Consider the following 16762-nt stretch of genomic DNA (forward strand, 5'->3'; position numbering starts at 1 on the left):
TTTACTTAAGAATACTATTTTATAAACATACTATTTGTAAGTAAAAAATATATTTGAATAGTTATATGCACATTTTCATAATTCATAAGTTTGTTTTTTATAAATCTTTTGTATAATTTAAAAATATTAATAATTACAGAAAAAATTAAAATTTTAATTATTTTTATAAATATATGCATCTAATTTTTTTTCAATTATATAGGAATTAAGAATATATCCCACGAGCGGAAGTTATCACAAGTGATTGTTAATATAAATGTATGTATCCATAATTTTGTATAATTTAAATATAAGCCATGAGGTACAGTTTTTTTACATTTACTACAATTACTAAATTTATATTTACTAAATGTTTCAAATATAATCCACATGTAAATAAGTGAATATTTTATTTTATTTGTCCCTAAAATGTTTATAACACACGCATATTATAAATTACTTTTATTTCTGTGATTATAATTTACAAATTAAAAAAAGAAGCTAACATGTGCAAATGGGCTACACGGACATGTAAAACCCACTATTCCTACACAGGATATTAAATGTCGTTATTGTTTTTGGACATGAAAATATGAATGGTGCTTTAGCTAGGCCAGGTGCTTTTGCTACACTACAATTTTTATCTTTCATTTCTCATCATGCTGACATATGCGGCTCACTAGTCATGTAGACACATATAACGCAAATCATCTATTGGAAGTGGGTCCCATGCCCCATATGCATGACAATTAAAATATTGTCCCATGTCAGCACATTATACGTCTATGGATGAGATTATCATCACATTTCTCATCATGTTAGACGTATTTTTCAAGTTTAGACACTAAAGTGAGCATCAGTGACAAGTTTAAACACCACTGGTGATATTACCTCACAAATAAAATGCTAGCATGTCAACATGTGATCTCGATTCAAAGCCTTTGCCGAAGCAAACCCACTAGTGAAGACGGGTCAGTAATTGGATGAATGGTTTATGAGACAAATCATTCTAATTTCAAAAATAACAATTAGTGTTACGAGTCCCACTTTGATACACCCCCTCACAAAATGTATAAAGGGTAGTATGGACTTTTCACAAATTGTACTTACTTTCCTATGTAGTAGAAAGTATATGTTGTAGGTTCCTATAATACCCCGGCGAACAGCCACCTTGAAGGTCCGCAAAGCTGCATATCAACGATGGAGCCGCGTCGAGCTCAGGTGAGGAGGTGAGCCGTCATTCATTTTTTCGGTGGCTGCCATGATGGTGCCGGAGGCAGGTAACGGGCGTTGGTGTCAAGCTCAGAGATGTTCTTCTATCTTTTCAGTTTTGTCATGTCGGTCCTTACGTGACTTGTACTTTAATTTTTATAATATGAATGAGACATGTATTACCATGAAAAAAACAGCCCTCCCACATGAAATCAGCCCATTTAGGTTTTCTAGTTTCAAAAAACAAAAAATGGATGTCCTCGGCGGATTTGAACTACTGCCCCCGCGCACTACGTGTAACCGCACAAACCGTCTGGGATAGCATCTCTCATTAGCCTACAAATCTTGTTTTCTTCTTCTTGTGCGAGAGACATAACGCCAAGAAAAAAAGACACCTTCACTCTTTCGTTTAGCTTTCTTTCTTTTTTTGCATGGTTTTTGTTAGGGTTTTTAGTTTCCTGTTTTGTTCTTAAAATACTAATATTTGTAGTTTTTTAATATTATTCTTAATTTTTTTAAAATCATGCCTTTCAAACTTGCTCAGAATGTCAAAACACGAAAAGTTTAAAAAAAGAACAAAATTTTGAACATGGACATTTTTGAAAAAAAGTAACAAATTTGGAATTCCGAAAAAACAGAAAAATATGAACAAAATTTGAATTATGAAAAAGTTAAATTTATGAGAAATAGAAACAATAAATAGAATAAACAAAAAGTCAAAGAAGACAAAAAAATAAACAAGAGAGAAGATAAAAGGAAAAAGAAAAAACATGGTTCACGACCTCCAAGAAGGTCCCAAAACCGGAAACAATGGCTGGGAAGCTGAGGTTCGAAAAACCGAGATTTTTTTTTTGCAAATTTCCTTAGTAATTTTTTTTAAAAATTTTGTTAAAATTTTCAAATCCACGAATATTTTGTAAAAAATTGATGAACTTTTTCCAAATCAGCTCTTGGACCGGCCCAACATGTGTCTAGTAGAGTATCATCGCCTAGTTGGGCCAAGGCCTAAGCGTTTTATTTTATTTTCTATTTTTTAATTTTATTTCTTATTTTGTTAATTCATTTTTATCTTTTTTGAATACGAAAATACAAGTTTTAACTAACTTTTTAAACTAATGATTTTAAATTCTTTTTTATGAAATATTTATTAAATGCTTTTAGAAAAACACTTACTGTTTTCAATTTTATCCTTTTGTATTTATTAGTTGGGGTCATTTTAAGGATGTCTAAAAAACACCATGTTCAACGGAGATTATTCGATAAGGTCAGAATGGTTCGTCTGAGAGCATGTTATTTTTCAACATCTTTGAAATGGCCCCAATTTCCCCAGCAAAAAAGAAGAAGAAATGGACCCAGTTTTTTCCATGGCCTTCTATGAGCAATTCAAGGCACCATGCCAAGTTGATTTGGTATTCGACAAATTCTGCATTTTCTGGAGTGTTCTTAGTAAAAGAAGACCGATAAAATGGGCGAACATGTCGCAACTTGCATACAGTGTTGGAAATTGTTAGACCTAGCATGGTTGCCTACCATGGGTATGCCCATCCCTGTGCATTATTCATTGAACATGGTCTAGTTTTGAATATTTTTTAAATGACTCCAACTTTTGCAGGCAAGGGGACATACCCATGGTAAGGATCCATGTCAGGTTCGAACGATTTCCAACAAAATATGCAAGTTGCGACACGTCCCGCATTTATCTGCCTTTTTTAACTGAGAAAAGATCAAATTTGTTGAAAACCAAGACAACTTGGCATGGTGTGTTTAATCGGTCGTATAAGATCATGGAAAGATTTTGGGTGAGTTAATGGATGCCGCAAAAGCATGCTCTCAAATGGATCCTTCTCGCCTACCCGAACACCCTCCGTTGAACATGATCTATTTTTTGACATGCATGAAATGACCCCAACTTATTCCAGTAGGTGAGAATGCCCATAGTAGGCATCCATGCTAGGTTTGAACAAATTCCCCACACCGTATGCAAGTTGTGTCACGTCTGGCCATTTATCGACCTATTTTTACCAAGAAAACTCCAGAAAATGTAAAAATTATCGAAAACTCAAACAACTTGCCATGGTGCCTTGATTTGATCATAGAATGAGGTGGAAATTTTTTGAGGCCATTTGAAGGATGTTGAGAGACAACATACCCTCAGGCGGAGCCTTCTGGCTAACCCGAACACCCTTCACTGAACATGGTCTACTTTTAGACATTCTTGAAATGACCCTAAATTTTTCAAGCACGTGGGCATGACCATGGTAGTCATCCATGCCAAGTTTGAACGATTTCTGACACCGTATGCAAGTTGCGACACGTCCGCCCATTTATTGGGCGTTTTTGACCGAGGAAACTCTGAAAATGCAAAACTTGTCAAAAACCAAAACAACTTGGCATGGTGCATTGAATTGGTCATACAAGGCATGACAAAAAATTGGGGTCATTTCAAGCATGTCGGGAAACGACGTGCTCTTAGACGGAGCCATCTCGCCTACTTGAACACCTCCGTTGGTCATGGTCTATGTTTTTCTTTTTACATCTTTTGTAGTGCGTCAAATATAACGCTAAAAAGAAAGACACTGGTTTTCCTTTTCAACCAGGCTGGTTTTTTCTTCGGTTTTCACATGATTTTTTATATTATTTTGTTTTTCTTTTCTTTTTTCTATTTCTTTTATTGATTTTGAAAAAAGTTCATCTAAAATTCAAAATAAGTTCATCGATTTTGAAAGAAAAGTTTATTGATTTTGAAAAAAAATCACAAATTTGAAAAAAAAATCATTGGTTTAGAAACAAAGTTCATCAATTTTATAAAAAAGTTCAACAATTTTCAAAAACAAATCACCAATTTGCAAAATAGTTCATGAATTTGTGAAAAAGACTAACCAATTTTGGAAAAAAAAAAGTTCATTGATTTGGAAGAAAAAAATCAGGAATTTGAAATTTTGTCGTCATTTAAGAAAACATGAATTATAAAAAGTTCACGCATTTAAGAAACAAAAAGAAAATGTTGCGTTTTTCCAGTGTTCTATTTCAAGTATAAGAAAACATACTTAACACCTTAGGTCTGGTTGCTCCATTGGTTAAGGCGGATGTGCTAATTGCTGAACGATCTTGGTACGAATCTTGCAGCATGCACCTTTTTTGTGGTTCATGTAAAGTGTATAGATGAAGAGTTTATAAAATATGACTATCATACCCTTACTTATGAAAAGAAGCAGAAGTGTTAGTGTGATGATGTCAGTCTGATACGTATGATTCTTACCTGCAAGCATGTGCTCTTCATATAGGCAACATCCCATTGGGATGCCGCACCACCAGAATGAATGTGTGCACACATGTGTGTTTTTCTTTATTGTTTGGGTTGTTTTCCTTTGAGATCGCAACAATGGTAGAGTCGAACAACTCCTTGAGAATTATATCTCCTACCAAGAAACCGCTAATAATTGTAGAAATTCCCTCTTTAAAAGCGTTTCTAATGGGTCTATTAGAAAGGCGTCGGGGAACCGTTAGGTCCTAGTGCCTTCATGGGCTCCTTCTCTGATCTCCTCGACAGAATACGTCTAAACACTGGTCTCCATTCATATCATCACTGACTATGTAGGAGAGTGAGAGCTCCTTGTGAGCACTGCATATCTTACAAATAATATTACAAATAATATTGAAAAGATTGGGTAAAAAAAAAAGAGAAATGGTCAATCAAGACAACGAGCGTACGGGAGAGCAAATACAACCGACCGCCGGCCGTTGCTTCTCCTATTACCCCCTTCGTCCCGAATTAGACAATTGATTCAGGACGAAGGTAATATTATCTACTACCTCCGTAAACTAATATAAAAGCGTTTAGAATACTAAAGTAGTAATCTAAACACTCTTATATTAGTTTACAGAGGGAGTAACTTATTAGTATCCGTACGTGCGTCTTATGACACGATCTTAGTTGCGAGGTCGATCGATGATGGCGGAACCGATGCATGGGTGAATCTCAGTAGGTCGCCTCTGGCTTGTAGGTGGAGCCGCACTTGAAATCTGTGGGGATGACGTCGTCGAAGACGTTGCGCTGGCCCTTCTCGGTCTCGTAGCGGAAGCTGTAGGGGCCCTCGAGGGGCTTGTCGCTCTTGATCTCCCACGCGCCGCTGTAGCCCTTCTTCAGGGGCAGCCAGTCCTCCTTCTGCTTCAGCTCCACCTCCTTCATGCTGTCGCCGGCCTTGTCGTACTTGATCTGCAGCGCCAGATGCGTCTTGTCGGACCCCTTCTCCACCGTGAAGCTCACCGGCGGCGGCGCGCACCACGCCACGGCCACCAGGGCGGCCACCGCCGCCGCCACCAGCATCCTGCTCGATGAAGCCATCTCCCGTCGGTTGGTTGGTTGATTGATTCTTGTGTGTGTGGTTCTGCTGCTGTGGGATTGTGAGCTTGTGATGGCTTGTGTGGTGTGGTACCATATTTATGCGCGGACGCGCGGCGCTCCGGCGATGTCGCTCGCGGCCCTCGGTGACGGAGAGCCGCGTATGCATGAACGGACCAGCTCAGTCTTCTCGATCATGGCCGGTTGGCCGCATAAACCACCGACATCGCCGGAGCGTTGGCCGGTCGCATGCCTGCCATGTCTAATTATACACATATAGCAGCAACAAACATAAAATAATGAGCTTCCTCGGACGGACGATCGAGATGGCCGGCTTCGTCGTCGATGTGAGAAATTCTTTTGGTCGTGTACAAACATAAAATAATTCTTTCGTCGTCGAGTAGAGGCGTCTTCCAGACGGAGTAGATGGGGGCTCGTGGCCTGGCTACACGTGCACGTGGCGCGTGCCTGTTGGTTGCGAGAAGGAACGTGGAGTAGTATTTCGTTGGCGGCTGCGAAGCAGGACACGTACGCGAGCACCTCAGGCATGCACGCACCGCCGTTGCATGCATACATGCGCCACGTCGCCACCTCCGTGACAGACACGTGCAGCTAGCTAGCTGCCTCTCCATTCCATGTCCATCCGATCGGCTACTTATTTATACCTGCTCCATGCATGTGTCACATGATCGATAGCAGATCAATTCTCTTCCAAGTTCCAACTTGATAAGATCGAGATACTTCCAGACACGCGCACGCACACACATAGGGCCGGAGACAGAAGAACAGTTATGGCTTCATCGGCGGTGAGCCACAGCCACGGCGGGCAGCACCAGCACCAGCTGCCGGCGGCTGGGAGCATGATGGCGCGGGTGGACCGGCTGGACCTGGTGGTGGGGTACTTGGAGGAGCTGCGCCACAGCGGCAGCGGCAGGTCTTCCACCACCGCCACAAGCACCTTGTCATCGTCGTCCCCGACCACGCCTCGGGCTCGACCTCACGGGTGCCGGTCGGCGGAGGAGCTGCTGCGGGAGACCAAGGCCAAGGGGAGCCTGGTGGAGCGCATCGCGTTCCTGGAGGACCGGGTGCTCCGGATGGAGGAGGAGCGCATGGAGATGTCGTCGAGCATGCAGACGGCGGAGTCGGCGAGGAGGACGATGAGGATGATGATGAACGGCAGCGGCGGGGCTGGGGCTGAACCGGGGAGTCCCGGGAGCGGGAAGAAAGGGAAGAAGGGGCTCAAGAGTTTGGTCAAGTCGTGCGTCCGAGCAGGCGCCAAGCTCAAGACCAAGGAATAGTCGAGTCTATACTAGTCCTAGTCGTGTGTGTACGTGCGTGTGTTCACGTGTATGTACATCATGTACAGTTCACGTATCTGTAAAAACATGTTGTGAAATCTACACGTTGTAGAAAGTAGTGATACATGCTTCGTGTGTTATTTTTGCGACTTTTGGATTTCCTTTTACTCGAAGCAACAATCGAGTCACCTTGTCGATTTTCACCATTGACTCGAGAAACTTAATCTGAGTGATGTTAATGTTCCCTTTTGGATGAGTTGCGGCGGTCAGACTTAGCACGACAATTTTTCGACTGTCTTCTAAGAACGGGTGATGACGGCGGCAAGGGAGGGGTAATGACGTATGGAACTGAGGAATGGGTGATGACGGCGTCGGCGAGGGAAATGACTGCGGAAGGGGTGATGGTACTACAACAAGAGAAGGGTGACAGCGGCGCGTGCTTGTAGTAGTCGTTAGGTGTTCTATCTGCGTGCTTGTAGTAGTTGTTAGGTGCTCTATCTACGGTTGTAGATGTAATTTTATTTATAGTGTCCTTCATACTAGGTTGAGTTGATGAGCAGCAGTTTATTAGTAGTTGTTAGGTGCTCTATCTACGGTTGATGTAATTTTATTTATAGTGTCCTTCATACTAGGTTGAGTTGATGAGCAGCAGTTTATTAGTAGTTGTTAGGTGCTCCATCTACGGTTGTAGATGTAATTTTATTTATAGCGTCCTTCATACTAGGTTGAGTTGATGAGCAGCAGTTTATTTTAAAGGTCCCTGCTACTTTTTTAATAATAAAGTATGGATTGACTTCGTGAATTCATCGTTACAATAAGTTTTCTTCTTCATGTCACGTTCTTTTTATTTTTTTTCTTGATTTTGATATTTTTCTTAATATCCGAGGCCTGGAGAGTTAGCACAAAAATAAAATTGTCAATGAGAGGTTTCGATTCTGTGACCTGCCAATTGGTCACACACAATCTTTTTAATTGACTCAACTTACAGATATGATGAAACCTAGCGGCGCATTGTGGCCTAGGCCTGAAGAGCTAGCAAAAAAATAAAATTGCCGATGAGCGCACTGTGGCCTAGGCCTGGAGAACTAGCAAAAAAATAAAATTGCCGATGAAAGAATTTAATCCCATGACCTGCCAACCGGTCACGTCCAACCGGCCCAGCTAACAATTGTGATGGAAAGAGAAGTTTTATTACAATTATTTAAAAAAATCATGTGTTTAAAAATTGAAGTTTAGAAAAATGTTACAACTTAATAACAAAATTTCAAATTATAAAAAGTTTCTTTTTTTTAAAGTGGAGAAATATTCATGTTTTCCCAAAAGTAAAAAATAATCGAAGCAACAATCGAAGTCACCTTGTCGATTTTCACTATTGACTCGAGAAACTTAATTTGGGTGATGTTAATGTTCCCTTTTGGGTGAGTTTGGATGAGTCACGGCGGTCTAGACTTAGCATAACGACTTCTCGACGTTCCCCGACGTTCTCCTACGTTCCCCTGCAATAAAGAACGGGTGATGACGGTGCTGGCAAGGGAGGGGTAATGACGGTGGGAAGGTTGATGATACTACAACAAGGAACAATAAAGGGGTAATAATGGCGGGAATGATAATGATGACAACGTGTACTTGTAGTAGCCCTTAGGTGCTATGGATGGCTATGGATGTAGATGTAAATTTTATTTATAGATGTAAATTTTATTTATAGTGTTCTTTGTACTACCTTGATAAAATCAGCTTTTTTTAAAGGATGTTTCCGGTTGATATTGACAGACCGAAAGTTTTCAATTATTCAATTCTGAACCCTGCTCATCTAAAAACAGTGAGCAGCAAATTAAATAATAATACGAACAAATTTTAAAAAATACCAATTTTTTATGAAGAAAGATGACTGAGTGCGTGAGGTGGGTGCTTTGAACTTTTGAGTAGTTCTCAGAAGAAGAAGAAAATCAGGTTCACACAATAAACTTTTCACAGACCTTAAATTTATCCTTTTGCCGAGACCTATCCTGACATCCAATTGCTCTGAAATTTGACACGAACGTTGCACACTTCGTCATCTTTCTCCAAAAGACATTTAGAATTTTTTGAATTCTTTTAGCATTTTTAGCAATTTTTTAAATCACTCTTGAGCTCATTTGAGCCTGCAAGCCAAAACGCCTCACTCAAAAGTGTTCTAAAAAAATAGTGCTCCTTTCGAGTGAGTAATGTTTATATGTACCACAACTTTTTCATATATTCATAGGTCCTTATATTTATTCTTTGAGGGTATGCCTACTGGTATTTCAGCTCACAATATCATCTGGAAGATTCAGGGCTCCTCGGAACGGCTGATTGCTCGCGAGGTCTATGACATAACCAGCTCTGTATTCGTTAGCCATGGAAGATATTAATCATCCACTTATGCGTAGAGCATTTTTAGCAGCCCTGGAGCATCTTCAGTCGGACTCTACTAATTAATGAAAAAGTTAACTTAACTAGCTCTCTCAAAACCTTTCTAAATGCCTACACTGTCCGACACTTTTCATATTACCCTCATGTGTAAAATTTATATGTGTGGGTTTTTGTCTACTATGAACCATCTCTTTCTTTTTGTTTATTCTCTCTGTCTCCACCAATCACATGCATGCGACTGGCCATAGTAGACGTTTGAGGGCCATCGTTGACATTTTTTAACTAAACCATCATGGACATTTGAGGGACCGGATTAGGTGCAGGCGGGTTATGAAAGATATTGATCAGTATGCAATGTTACTCCGGTCGTCAAGAACACCTTAGAGGGATGGCGGGCTCTGGCAAGGGCTTCCTCCCGAGAGAAACCAGAGAAGAATCAGCTAAAACAACCTGGTCATCTTAGTTGCGTGGTTTCTGGAAGGAGTGTAGCAATAGTTTTGAACAGAAATTGCATCGACGACTGATTTTATTATTGATCGAATTAAACGTGAGGCTCGTAATTGATGCATATCAGGTGATAGATGTTTTGACGCCCTTCACCGAGTGTCTATATATTATGGCAGACTTTTCTTACAGCCTGGTCATCTTGGTTGCATGGTTGATTTCGAAGTAGCCTAACAATGGAGTTTTGAACAGAAGTTGCTTTGATTAATCTTATTCTTTATCAAGCCAAATGTGAGGCAGACGATGTCTGGCGTCGTGGTTGCGTCGATGGTAGAGAGACCTGGCACGGTAGATGCAACAGTACATCTCTGAAGATGGACTCGTGGCAGGTGGCTGCGACAGCCTCATACCCGGGAGGCGTCCTGGTTGAGGAGTGCGCCGGACTGGTAGGAGCCCCATACCAGGCAGGGGTCCTGGTTGGGACCTCAGGTATTAGATGTTTAGGTTTGGCTGTGATGTCTGTTTGATATTATGCCCAGGCTATCAGCGCCCCTTTATCAATTGGATAGGTGTAGCGACAGTTGTTGCTTAGACGGTGGCTTTAGTCTTGTTGTTGTATGACTTTGTAAGGTCGTGTGAGAATAATTAATAAAGTGGCCGCATGCATTGCCCAGATGCAGAGGTCGGGTGCCATCCTTCTTTTCTAAAAAAAAGAATGAGGCTTATAAGGCCTTGTACAATGGGAGGTGCTTAGAGAGATGCTTAGAAAAATAAACCGGATTTTTCTGAAGCACCGGTGCCTATTTCTACAGGATAGACGTCTATCCTGCACAAATAAGCACCGGTGCTTAAGAAAAATCTGATTTATTTCTCTAAGCACTTCCCATTGTACAAGACCTAATTGGTTCAAACTTGCATCTAGATGTTTTGAACCGTCTTCACCTATGGTCCATGTATTGTGGTAGACTTTTCTGTTTGTTGGTCGTGTTTTGGAGTCTGTTTATGGATTGTTCTTGTAACCTTAAGACTTTGTATTTCCTACTTTTTTAGATTGCTCACATGCAGTTCTTTTGCATGGTTCGGACAAATATACTCCCTCCGTTTTTAAATATATGACGTGCGCTTGCTGTAACGACAAGCTGCTAATTTATTTAGGACCGTCGCATGCATCATGTTCGTTCTTGGCTTCAGTAATTTACTGGATTTTCCTCCATCTGTTAGTTTTTTAGACCGTTGACTTTGGCATTGTTGACTGGGATAAGCCTTTTTTTCGTGTCAAAAGAAACAGAGAGCCCATTCGATCATTCACGAGACTTCATAAGCACACTGCACAAGTACTACACTCACACGTACCCAGTCAGCGACGCCCAGGAGACGGCCCCTAACAAGATCACCTCAAGCGACACCGAGCCACCACAGGAGGTCGAGCCCAACAGGCCCAGGCGCGAGCGGAAGCCCAACAGCAAATTCATCGGGCCCGCGTGGGCAAGTGGCCCACGGAAGTGAAGACCTACCTGCATATAATCCCCTCCTCCCCCGCGAGCTAGGGTATCCAGAGGATCAAGTACTTGGCGGCGGCGGCGGCTCTCAACTACCTTCCTCCTCCTTTCCTTAGATCTGGCTCGATGAGCATGTAATCAAACCGAATTCCTGTGATTTGAGAGTGAGGACACTAGTAGTTCCTATCAATTGGTATCTAGAGCCATTTTTCTTCCCCTTCCACCGCAAATCTGGCCTCTACCTTCCGATCTATCATCGAGACGAGGAAGGAGAAGCAGCGGCGACTCGCCATGGATGACGAGGCCAAAAAGTTCATGAGGGAGCTCTTGGGCGAGTTCTCTGGCGGCATCAAGGAGTCAATCCGCGACCTGAGCTCCAAGGTGGAGGCCATCCAGGAGTGGAGGCCGGAGCTAGAGGCCCGTGTCTCCGCTCTGCAGGAGGCGGTTGGGGCGCTCCAGCAAGCCGCACCCGGCTACCAGCCCCACGTCGTCATCGACATCCCCGAGGCAGCTGGCAACGCGGTGGACAAGAACAAGGCCACCGTTCCTACCACACCAATCGCACCATGGAGGCCCTCCTCCAGGCCCGATGGCCACGGCGAGCATCCGCAACCCCGGGGGCAGTTCTCAGGAACTACCCCGGGCACAGGTCAGTTGCAGTGCCCGCCCGCTCCTCACCTGCCGGCTCCCGCCCCCTCCTCTCCGTTTCCGTTCACTAGTCCGCTGTCGGCTGCGGGATACGCATCTGCTTCCGCGGGTGGGGGAAACAACCACGCGTTTCCAGCCATGGCGTTTCCACAATTCGATGGGGAAAACCCACGGTTGTGGAAAGGGATGTGCGAGCAATACTTTGCCATGTACGGGGTTGACCAATCCTTTTGGTTGCCCATGGCTACGCTGAACTTCTCCACGACCACGGCCATTTGGCTGCAGTCAGTTCAGCGCAAGGTCGTCGGCCTTAACTGGGAGGGGTTCTGCGAGTTTCTTTGCAGCAAGTTCGGGCGTGACCAACACCAGCAACTGATTAGGCAATTTTACCACACTAGGCAAACTGGCTCCGTGGCGGAGTATATCGAGCAATTTGATGCTTTAATGAACCATCTACTATCTTACTCTGAAGCTATTCACCCCCTGTATTTTTTGACGAGGTTTGTGGAGGGTCTGCATGATGACATTCGGGCGGTCGTGCTGATCCAGCGACCCGTCGACCTGGAGGCGGCCGGCTCCCTGGCCCTTCTGCAAGAGGAGCTTGCGGAGGGCTTCCTGCGGGATCGCCCGCGCCGCTCTGACGCGCCGACAACCAGGGCCGCCATCCGAACGGCCCCCCTGCCGCTGCCGGCCGCTCCTCCTCGGGGTGGTGGGGTAGCTGGTGCGGAGGACCGGCGCGCTCTGGAGGCAGCGCGGCCCGCACAAGACGCAGACAAGGTTGCTGCCCTACGCGCCTACCGGCGCGCTAAGGGACTCTGCTTCACCTGTGGCGAACGCTGGGGGCGCGACCACCGCTGCCCAGCCAATGTTCCCCTCCATGTCATTGAGGAATTACTTTAGATGCTGGAAACAGAAGACAGGTGCACCCTGCCAATCGAGGAACAACAAGAAGATGCCAACTGCGCAGCCATTTCGTGCCACGCTTTGGAGGGCACGGCATCCCCAAAGGCTCTGCAACTCCAAGGGTGGATAGGCGACACCAAGGTGCTCCTGCTCGTTGACTCGGGCAGCTCGTCTTCCTTCATCAGGCACGACTTGGTCAGAGGAGAACTCCGGGCGGTCCCTCTAGCGCGTCGTCTCAGGGTGCGCGTAGCCGATGGGGGAGAGCTAGCTTGTACTCAGGAAGTACCGGACTGCCAATGGTGGAGCCACGGACAGGAATTTCGCTGCAATCTGAAGGTGCTTCCATTGCACAGCTATGATATTATCCTCGGGATGGATTGGTTAGAAAGCCACAGCCCAATGCAAGTTGATTGGGAGAAGAAGTACATCGAGTTCCAATACCATGGGGGCACGATCCGACTGCAAGGCTTGCCCAGCAGCGACACCACATGCTCCATAGTGTCGGCTATGCAACTCCAGGCGCTGTGCAAAGAGAATGCCAGTTTGTTCGTCCTCCAGCTATGCCAAGTGGTTCCACAACAACCTCCACCTATGCTGCCCCAAGTTGCCGAGTTGCTCAGCCGCTACAAAGAAGTCGTTGATGAACCAACAGGGTTACCCCCAAAACGGGCTTGCGACCACCGCATACCCCTGCTGCCAGGTGCTCAACCGTTTGCCATCCATCCATACCGCTACTCTCCAGCCCTCAAGACAGAAATCGAGCGCCAAGTGGCTAACCTTCTGAAGAAAGGGATCATACAAGTCAGTCAGAGCCCTTTCTCCTCTCCTGTGGTCCTGGTGCGCAAGAAGGACTTGACTTGGCGACTGTGTGTCGATTACAGGCGCCTCAACGCTCTGACTTGCAAGACTACTTTTCCTATCCCAGTGATTGACGAACTTCTGGACAAGCTTGCAGGTGCGCGCTGGTTCTCTAAATTAGATCTCCGCTCGGGGTACCACCAGATCCGGTTGGCCGAAGGCGAAGCACCGAAGACAGCGTTCCAAACACACAGCGGCCACTATGAGTACAAGGTGGTATCCTTCGGACTCGCCTACGCACCGGCCACCTTCCAGGGAGCAATGAACGTCACCCTGTCTCCTGTATCCCGCAAGTGCGTGCTTGTCTTCTTCGACGACATTTTGGTGTTCAGTATTACCTTGGAGGATCACTTGAGAGACTTGGAAGAGGTGCTCGGGCTGTTGAAGAAGGACCAGTGGCAGGTGAATGAATCCAAGTGCTTATTTGCACAAAAGCAACTATCTTACCTGGGCCACCGCATCAGCGCGGAAGGGGTCGCAACCGAGGAGAGCAAAATCGCTACAGTCTGCGACTGGCCAGTGCTCGAACCAGTGAAGGAACTCAGGGGCTTCCTGGGTCTAGAAGGTTACTATAGGAAGTTTGTCCGTCACTTCGGGATGATCTGCAAACCCCTGACTCAGCTGTTGCGCAAGGGGGCACTCTTTGTTTGGATTGATGAGAGCCAAAAGGCATTTACAACTCTCAAGGAAGCCGTCATTTCGGCTCCGGTACTGGCCCTGCCCAACTTCACCAAACCATTCGTGGTCGAAACTAACGCGTGTGATAGAGGCATTGGGGCGGTGCTGCAGCAGGACAACCACCCCATCGCTTTCCTCAGCAAAGCCCTCGGGCCAAAGGCGGCAGGCCTCTCCACCTATGAGAAGGAGTGTATGGCAATTCTGCACGTGGTTGACCAATGGCGCCACTACTTGCAGATGGCTGAATTTGTGATCAAAATAGACCAAAAAAGTTTGGTGCACCTAGAAGAGCAACGCTTGTCGACGGTCTAGCAACACAAGGCATTCACCAAATTGCTAGGCCTGCAATACAGAATCTGCTACAAAAAGGGAGAGGATAACAAGGCAGCTGATGCCCTGTCTCGTCGCCACCACGACCCGCAGGAGGCCGCACTTGCCATCACTGAATGCAAGCCTGCTTGGTTGACAGAGGTGCAACAAGGGTACGCCGAGGACGCCCAATGCTAGAAACTTCTCGCTAGCCTAGCCACGGCACCGCAACAAGGAGCTTTCACCTTGCAACAGGGGTTACTACGCTACAAGGGCAGACTGTGGCTGGGGCAAAACCGTGCGCTGCAAGCCAAGGTTACTTCAGCCTTGCATGATGCAGCAGCAGGGGGGCACTCGGGCTTCCCGGTCACCTTGGCGCGCGTCAAGCAGCACTTTACCTGGCCGGGGATGCGCCGCACCATCAGGGAGTTCGTCCGCACCTGCTCCACGTGCCAGCAAGCTAAACCTGACATGTCTCGCTACCCAGGGCTCCTGCAACCCCTACCAATACCAAATCAGCCGTAGGAGATGGTAACTATGGATTTCATCGACGGTCTGCCCCCGTCTGGCCGGCACAACTGCATCATGGTGGTCGTGGATAAACTAACCAAGTATGCCCATTTTGTGCCGCTCGTGCACCCTTTCACTGCCCAGACAGTAGCCCAACAGTTCATGGATCACATCTACAAGCACCACGGTATGCCCAGGTACATTGTCTCCGACCGTGACCCGCTCTTTACCAGTTGCTTCTGGCAGCACCTTTTCAAACTCACCGGTACGGAGCTCCTCATGAGCACGGCGCGCCACTCTCAAATTGACGGGCAAACGGAACGTGTCAACCAGTGCCTGGAAACATTCTTGCGCTGCTACTCGCAGGCGTCCCTTCAGCAGTGGTCCAAGTGGTTGTCACTCGCAGAGTTCTGGTATAACACGAGCACGCGCTCAAGCCCGGGCAAGTCACCGTTCGCGGTGCTCTATGGGAGAGAGCCTCGCGCCCTGGGGTTAGCCATCGCAGATGACTGCCAACCACTCGACGTCCGAGCATGGCTCGAGGAGCGGCAACTGATGCTGGCTTTGGCGAAGCAGCACTTGCACAGAGCACAACAGCGGATGAAAGAACAAGCAGACAAGAAGCGTTCCGACCGCTCCTTCCAACCGGGAGACCAAGTGTACCTGAAACTGCAACCTTATGTGCAAACCTCCGTTGCTCGGCGGGCGTGCCACAAGCTGTCGTTCAAATTCTTTGGCCCCTTCCAGATTCTGTCCAAGATTGGAGCCGTGGCTTACCGCCTGCAGCTCCCAGAAGGATCAGCAGTCCATCCAGTCTTCCATGTGTCGCAACTCAAGGCGGCTCACCTCCGTCCTGAAGGTTCGGTCAGCGCTCTACCGGCTAATGTGTCTGCATTTCAGGTACCGCTCGAAGTGATCGACTACAGGTGGCGCAAGGCCCCCAACAAGATGGTTCGTCAGGGCAAGATTCGCTGGTCTGGCACACCCGTGGAGGACACCACTTGGGAAGACCTGGAAGATCTCCACCGGCGTTTCCGCGCGCTCCAGCTTGGGTCCCGCTGCGCATCCTCAGCCTCCGCGACAAGAACACCGGGCGCTCGACCGTGCGCCAGGGGCTCACGCACTGGTCCTACTCTTCTGCTGACAAGGCCAAGTGGGAGAACATCAGCCGTCTTCGACGGCGTTTCCCTGATGCTCCGGCTTGGGGACAAGCCATTTTTCAAGACAAGGGGAATGTCAGCGACGCCCAGGAGACGGCCCCTGACAAGATCACCTCAAGCGACACCGAGCCACCACAGGAGGTCGAGCCCAACAGGCCCAGGCGTGAGCGGAAGCCCAACAACAGATTCATCGGGCCCGCGTGGGCAAGTGGCCCACGGAAGTGAAGACCTACCTGCATATAATCCCCTCCTCCCCCGCGAGCCAGGGTATCCAGAGGATCAAGTACTTGGCGGCGGCGGCGGCTCTCAACTACCTTCCTCCTCCTTTCCTTAGATCTGGCTCGATGAGCATGTAATCAAACCGAATTCATGTGATTTGAGAGTGAGGACACTAGTAGTTCCTATCATACCCACCCACCATCTAGAACAAAGGCGAGAAATCCAGAAGACAATTACATTCTTTTCTGTGCTCTCTTGGATGCAATTTTAGATTAGTTTTTGGATATAAATCTCCAGAGTGTATACTTCCTC

At 46.3% G+C, this 16762-nt stretch overlaps 2 protein-coding genes across 2 annotated transcripts; one reads left to right on the forward strand and one right to left on the reverse strand.

The window, feature by feature from the left end:
* Positions 1 to 4740: 4740 nt before the first annotated feature.
* Positions 4741 to 5714, reverse strand: LOC119298717 (pollen allergen Lol p 2-A-like). The gene has a single exon (XM_037576005.1). The coding sequence runs from the start codon at positions 5534 to 5536 to the stop codon at positions 5171 to 5173; it is 366 nt and encodes a 121-aa protein (XP_037431902.1). The 5' UTR covers positions 5537 to 5714; the 3' UTR covers positions 4741 to 5170.
* A 523-nt stretch (positions 5715 to 6237) lies between these two features.
* LOC119298716 lies at positions 6238 to 6978 on the forward strand. The gene has a single exon (XM_037576004.1). The coding sequence runs from the start codon at positions 6325 to 6327 to the stop codon at positions 6829 to 6831; it is 507 nt and encodes a 168-aa protein (XP_037431901.1). The 5' UTR covers positions 6238 to 6324; the 3' UTR covers positions 6832 to 6978.
* Positions 6979 to 16762: the final 9784 nt, after the last annotated feature.

Source organism: Triticum dicoccoides, chromosome 5A, assembly GCF_002162155.2.
Source record: "Triticum dicoccoides isolate Atlit2015 ecotype Zavitan chromosome 5A, WEW_v2.0, whole genome shotgun sequence".
In the NCBI taxonomy this organism is placed as follows: Eukaryota; Viridiplantae; Streptophyta; class Magnoliopsida; order Poales; family Poaceae; genus Triticum; species Triticum dicoccoides.